This window comes from Sinocyclocheilus rhinocerous, unplaced genomic scaffold, assembly GCF_001515625.1.
Source record: "Sinocyclocheilus rhinocerous isolate Xijiao unplaced genomic scaffold, SAMN03320098_v1.1 scaffold820, whole genome shotgun sequence".
In the NCBI taxonomy this organism is placed as follows: Eukaryota; Metazoa; Chordata; class Actinopteri; order Cypriniformes; family Cyprinidae; genus Sinocyclocheilus; species Sinocyclocheilus rhinocerous.
This window is the reverse complement of record NW_015670386.1, coordinates 307,585-314,642: the sequence shown is the minus strand read 5'-3', so window position 1 is coordinate 314,642 and position 7,058 is coordinate 307,585. Positions and strand designations below refer to the sequence as shown.

At 36.5% G+C, this 7,058-nt stretch overlaps 1 protein-coding gene and 1 long non-coding RNA gene across 4 annotated transcripts in view; both read left to right on the top strand.

Annotated features, from left to right (window-relative positions):
* Positions 1-2,769, top strand: part of LOC107734165 (probable palmitoyltransferase ZDHHC4) — a 10,156-nt gene extending 7,387 nt beyond the window's left edge. For all 3 annotated transcript variants that reach the window (XM_016546037.1, XM_016546038.1, XM_016546039.1), the window contains exons 6-7: positions 1,537-1,781; positions 1,888-2,769. In XM_016546037.1, coding sequence (XP_016401523.1) covers positions 1,537-1,781; positions 1,888-2,178 — 536 coding nt within the window. In that variant the 3' untranslated portion in view covers positions 2,179-2,769. The remainder of the gene's footprint in view (positions 1-1,536; positions 1,782-1,887) is intronic.
* A 2,481-nt stretch (positions 2,770-5,250) lies between these two features.
* On the top strand, positions 5,251-6,346 carry LOC107734179 (uncharacterized). The gene is made up of 3 exons (XR_001639071.1): positions 5,251-5,305; positions 5,471-5,578; positions 6,015-6,346. It is a non-coding gene; the product is annotated as an uncharacterized LOC107734179 (long non-coding RNA).
* The last annotated feature ends 712 nt before the right edge of the window (positions 6,347-7,058 follow it).

The window sequence follows — 7,058 nt, the reverse complement described above, 5'->3', positions numbered from 1 at the left end:
AACAGAGGTGTGACGTGCGTTCTTTTCGGCTCATTAAAGATTAATCTTGCAGCGGCATTTTGGATTAGTTGTAGAGGTTTGATAGAAGTGGCTGGAAGACCTGCCAAGAGAGCATTGCAATAGTCCAGCCTGGACAGAACAAGAGCTTGAACAAGGAGTTGTGAAGCATGTTTTGAAAGAAAGGGCCTGATCTTCTTGATGTTGAATAAAGCAAATCTGCAGGACCGGGCAGTTTTAGCAATGTGGTCTGAGAAATTCAGCTGATCATCAATCACAATTCCAAGGTTTCTGGCTGTTTTTGAAGGAGTTATGATGAGTGTGCCTAACTGGATAGTGAAATTGTGATGAAACGATGGGTTTGATGGAACCACAAGCAGTTCTGTCTTGGCAAGGTTGAGTTGAAGGTGATGGTCCTTCATCCAGCAAGAAATGTCTGTTAGACAAGCTGAGATGCGAGCAGCTATCGTCGGATCATCAGGATGGAATGAGAGGTAGAGTTGAGTGTCATCAGCATAGCAGTGATATGAAAAGCCATGTTTCTGAATGACAGGGCCTAGGTGATGCCATGTAGACAGAGTAGTGGTCCAGGAACTGAGCCCTGAGGCACCCCAGTAGTTGTAGTTGTAGTAGCGAAGATGAAACCATAGCAGATAGCCGGGAGGGTGAGAGTGAGAGTAGGTTACGTCGAAAGATGGCATGTGGAGGGGTATGTGTTGTGTCAGGAACCGTGTTGAGGTTAAGAGTGAGGAGGAAGTGATCCGAGGTGTGCAGTGGAGTAACCAGTACATGATCAGAATTGAATTGAATTGAATTCCCTGTGGTTTTCATTTTATTTGTTGTTTCTTCTCAGTTTTTAAATCAGTCATGTACATAAGCATTTTATTTTACAATGTATGTTGTTAAATGAATGTTTATTTCATTATTTTAGTGTTGCGTGTTACTTTGTATTTGTGACACTGTGCACCTGGTATTGTTATTTCCCTTAGTTTGTGGAAAAGCTACTTGCAATAAAGTCTTTCTCTCATCCACTTTTTTATATTATAAAAGGTACAAAACAAATTTTTGTACGATGATATAAACATATGATGATTTAATTAAATTTTTTAAACTGTAAATTTCAGTTAAATCGGTAAAACTTAAAACATTGCTACCATATTTTTTAACCCATACATTTTCTTTTTTTTTTTTTTGTAACTGTGTCCTTGTAGTCAAGGTATCCTAATATAAAAGTTTAGCTACTAATTACCTCGGCTGTGAACCAGCTATTACTAAACCCATTTGATATCACATAAACTAAATAATTTTCCGCATTCTGTTAAGTGGCATTATGTTGTTAATCACAAACTAATTTCCTTTGTCCCTTAGTTTAAAAACAAACAAGAAACAATAATTGAGCGAAACAAGCTATTATTATTATTATTAATATTATTATAATGATTAATAATGGCCCAGTGCACCCATTAGTGTAAGTGCCGTTTATTTATTTATTATTTCCCCCACATTATGCAACAAATGCTATTGATCTAATTTGTACAGGGGTTTGCAATCGCTGTGTCCAGAGATTTGACCATCATTGTGTGTGGGTGAATAACTGCATTGGTGCCCAGAACACCAGATACTTCCTTCTGTACCTTCTGAGTGTGTGCGCCATGGCAGGCAATATTGCAGTGCTTACAGCAGACATGTTGCTCCAAGCTGTTCTACGAACTGGACTCCTGCATGCTCACTACATTGATGAGCAGGGTGAGCAACAGCCCGCTGGACCGCTCTTTATCATCCAGGTAATAATGACTTACCACAGAAATGGTCTTGTAAAACTAGTAATTGTGCTGGGGTACATGAATTGTCTCTCTAATGAATCGTTTTCCACTGCATTTCTTGTTACAGCATCTCTTTCTGACATTTCCAAAGATTGTCTTCATGTTGGGCTTCTTGGTATTTGTCTTTTTCCTCTTGGCGGGTTATTCCATGTTTCACATGTATTTGGCTTTGATAAATCAAACCTCCAATGAGTGGTTTAAAGGAAAAGGTCACAACTGCCAGCATTGCCATCCATACTCTGCACATAACTGCCGGACCTCATACAATCCATTTAGAGGTTTCTATCACAGGGGAATCCTCAAAAACCTTGGGGAAATCTTTTGGCCCTTATGTCCTGTTCAGAAAAAAGAAAACTAGAGAAAGTGCATTATTGTTCTTGTTTTAACTGTCTATTTGTATTCATCTCTGTATTTTATATTGGTAAGGTTTTTAAAAATATTTTCTTAGCCTTATGTATTATTGGTACATTTTCTCTTTCTTTTTCTTTTCTCTGAATAATTTTTTTTTATAAGAATGTTCAAATGTAGTTTCCAATTGTTTTACACAAATTTACAGTGAATGAAAATGAGGCTGTCAAGGATAGCCATACAGTCCATTCAATAGCTGTCTTAAAGTCACATACAGTATAACGTCTAGTTTTTACTTCATGCATTCCATAGTTTTTGTGACGGATTTGTTTTTGAAATATGTATTTCTAGAGGACTTGAAGAGTGACACTTAATAATATGGTCATGTTATCAAGTAGAGTTGCAGAAAACTTACATGGCAACATGAGCAAATTATTACTGTTATGTAGGATGAGAGCGTCATATTTCAACAAAATGTTATAAAAATAAATTTCAACATGAATAAAAAACTACTAAAATTTAAAGACATTAACCAACTATATTTTATACATGCATATTACAGGGTTTAAATTAATTTCCCCCTTGACCGTAGATGTCATCTTAACACATTTTTTTAAAGGTTATTCTCTTATTAATTGTGATTCTTCATGATCTGAATTGATTCAACATAAATAATTTTGAGCTTAAATTTTCTATTTTTTTGTCATTGGATAATAGTGGTCTGAATTTATTTTTTGTTGAATTCCGTTTTGTATTTGTGGACACAGTAAGTCATTTACAGATTTAGAATAAAAATATTTTTATTTTAAAGTAAAAGGTTAAAGTGGGACTTTTTATTAAATATAGTTTTTTTTTTAATTATAAAAAAACATTTAAGTAGATTTTCTGTATAAATTTCATGAATGAATGTGCAATTTATAAGGCAAGGTAACTTACAATATTTATTTATAAAGCACATTTAAAAACATCCAAGGGTAAACTAAGTGCTATACAAAAATGAAACAAGAATTACAAAATAAAACTATGAGAAATACAGAAATAAAACAATAGTAAAACTATGATCAAACCAGTGGTCAGGGAACATTGAAGGTTTGAGAGAATGTTTAAAGGAGACATAAAAACGGAAATAGCGAGGGAGTGTATGGATGGAGCAATTTAGATGCTATGAGGGGCCAAATTGTTCAGGACTTTGTAAACCCTAAGCCCTAAGGATAAATCAAATAACCATTTGAGAAAGAGTACCTGTTTTTCTGTGTACCTAATCTCTTTGAATCATAAAATATACATAATTTTTCAGCTAGCTATGAGTATCCATTATTGGAAACCTAATTCTAAATTAGGGGAAATTTTCTGTTCCCTAGGATGAAGTGTTACAATACAATGTGTTACAAACCCACACCATCACACATTGTATCAAAATATATCAAAGTTGAAGACTGATCAAGGCCATGAACAGATATTCCCCAGTTTAGATCAAAATTATCTAAAAGATAATGGTCTTCAGGAAGCTAATTCCAGTGACCTTGAAATCCCACTTCATGAAGATAAGCCAGTTCATGTTCAAACCCTTCCATCTCCAGTCCACCGCAGTCCAGTCAGTTCAGCATCACGACACAGCGACAAAGTGGACTTGAGAGTAAGTTTAGTTACACACACTGCTGTCTTTCATATCAATTGCTATTTCATATCAACCACAATTATTTATTTGTTAACAGACGACATTTTGAGCTGGTATGAAATCGGCAAAATGCTTGGTGAGCGAGAATACTTCTGTCTACGAAGGGAAATGCTTGGAGGATGGACTTGAGGTATCATAATTTTCTTACAATATTTTGCTATAGTAAATTGTTTTGTCTCACTATGTCCATTACAAGTCCTCTTAATGTATAGTATGTCCACTATTTTGTGTATTTGAGATGTTCAAAAGTAATTGTAATGTTTTGTTTTGTTTTATTTTGTTGATCAGGGGCCCGTTCTTCGTACGTCGCTTATTACATCCGAGATGAAATGTCACATCCAAGATGATATCATCGCGCTAATCAGGATCTGGCTAATTCGGTTCTTCGAACGCACCTGTTGTTGATGATTAGTATGGCTGGATTGAGTTATCTGAGATAATTGCGCGTTCATGGGTTGGTTTAAAGGGGGCTATGTATCGATACTCGAAACCACGATCAGCAATGCAGCGATTGGCTGGCGGCAAGACAGCAACGTAATGACATCATATAATTAAAAAAGACACCTGACGAAAAACTTGACCAATTTCTGGACTTTTATAAGGAAACAGCCAGGCGAACAAAACTACATAAATGTTATAATAGATAAATGGAATGTGCACTGTTTTTATTTTATTTACATTTTGTACAATTATTTATATTCACGATTTCTACTTTTTGTACAGGCTTTACATTTTCATTTCAATGTAGTAATTAGACGACGTACGAAGAACGGACCCCAGGTGGCAGTGAAAATTGTTTTCATTGTTTACACCAGTGGTCTCAAATTAAATTCCTGTAGGGCCACAGCTCTGCAGAGTTTAGCTCCAACCAGCTTCAACTCATACCTGCTTGGAATTTTCTAGTAATCCTGAAGACACTTGTTAATCCGGCTAAAGTCATAATCGTAGTAAACAGAAATCGAATTAAGACATGTGGAGTATTCCTATTTTAGTCGCATTACTGAAGTGCAGTATAGACACATAAACACCTTAATCACATTATTACCATCGTGTAGGACTTTTTGCCACATTTTGCGACAGGATACACACACAGCAGTGCTCAATCGTTTGACGGCAAATAAAAGAGCTTCAACACCCGCTGTCATCTGTATGCAGGTACAAATAATTAACTGCACTTGAAACTTTCATAAAATTAAAAATGAAACACCCAAAACTGTACAAGGCATCATCACGAAGACGAGCTATGTGTTTATACGTGAAATTTGTCGGATGGCGTCACGTGGGGACGTAATGACGTGTGCCATTAATGAACTATGTACAATAACATGTAAAACGGGAACATGAAAGGAATATTCTAAAATCAACTCATGTCTGATCAACACAGAAACCCTTAAAGTCAAACTGATTGATTTCGGATGCAGGGATCTCCTGCAAGAATCTGGCTACAATAGATTCTGTGGTAAGTATTCTGCCATAAACATTTAGGATTTAAATTATAGTGACAAGTTAAACTGTGTCCTATAAACCATATCTCAAATAACACCAGATATGTTTTTTGCATGTTGCGGAGACAACATGCTTTTGTATTTCAAGCTTATCCATCAGACAAATCGCTTTCTTTCAGGAACACTGGGAGTGCTCTTATTAAGACTAGTGTGTGGGCGCTTTCCAAAACCCAGAGACATGCAGATGATAAATGATGACATCTGGTGGGAGCCTGGTTTGTCGAAGCGTAAGATGGCATTCATCACAACAAAGAAGACCAATTGTGTGTCCAGTCTTGGTCCTGGAGGGCCAACATCCTGGAGAGTTTAGCTTCAGCTTGTCCTAACATACCTGGAAGATTCTAGCAATCCTAAAGACCTTTATTGTTTTGGTTCAGGTGTGTTTAATTGGGGTCGGCGTTAAACTCTGCAGGACATTGGCCCTCCAGAAGCAGGATTGGACCCCACTGTTCTAAATCATAAAAAACAGAACAAATAAAAAAGGCGAAAAGAGTAACACCAAAGCCAAGTGGCTTTGTAAAAGAAAGCCTTATGGATAATGAAGGAATTTTTCTGACTGTACAGTTTGGAATGGTCAAATCCTACAGTTTAATACAAAGAGAGCAGATGTAAAGTTTAGCTAATAATCAGACAATAATGCTGAGTTCTTTTATTTCATATCAGGTCATCAAATAGACATGAAGACAGAAGTAAAATGTAAATAGTGCAAATGAAATGGAAACTTTATTTGCATTATTTACTGCCACAGTTCCAGAGTCAGTGATCTGACATGAGTGGCTATCGCTCCATGTGAAAGCTGTTCCTGACACAGCCACCCCAGGTGTTTGTGCATGTGGCGGCCTGACATAGGTGGTCCAAGCCTCCAAGCCTTGTTAGCTTGGAGGCTTGGTTTGAGGCAGTAATATTTGCATCTGGCAGGATTGCATATTTGGTGACCGCATACGTAAATGCAATGTACGACCCAATGTACTCCTGGGTCTTCAACACTGTTCTGCATGTGAAGACCTAGGGCAGCGGTGGCGAACTCCGGTCCTGGAGAGCCGCAGCCCTGCAGAGTTCAGCTCCAACCCTAATTAAAGCTCACCTGCCTGTAGCTTCCTAGTAACTGTTCAGACCTTGATTAGCTTGTTCAGGTGTGTTTGATTAGGGTTGAAGCAAAACTCTGCAGGGCTGCGGAAAAATATTTCATTTAATAACATGCATTAAATATAATCAAATTACATTTTTAAAATATTTATATATGTGACCCTGTCTGTGAAAGTGCAGGGCTGCGGCTCTCCAGGACCGACGTTCGCCACCCCTGACCTAGGGTGTAAAACAAAAATATTTCATTTAATAACATGCATTAAATATAATCAAATTACATTTTTAAAATATTTATATATGTGACCCTGTCTGTGAAAACCCAGCTAAAGTATTTTTTTTGTGATTTACTGATTCTGCATAAAATTCTTCATAAGGTAAAGAACATTCTGTGAAAATGTAACCTTGGTATCTTTAATATTAACTGAGTAAGACCATGTCAAAGATTGAAATCAGAGTGAAATTAATAGTTGAAATCAAACTTTGATGTTTGTTATCTCATAATTAGATTTTAAGACTTTAGCCTGGATTTCACAGAGAGGGACACATATTTTATTATTAAAAAAAACATTTATAAATATGTTCAAATACGCTCTCTGTTACCCCTTTTCCACAAAATGGTAC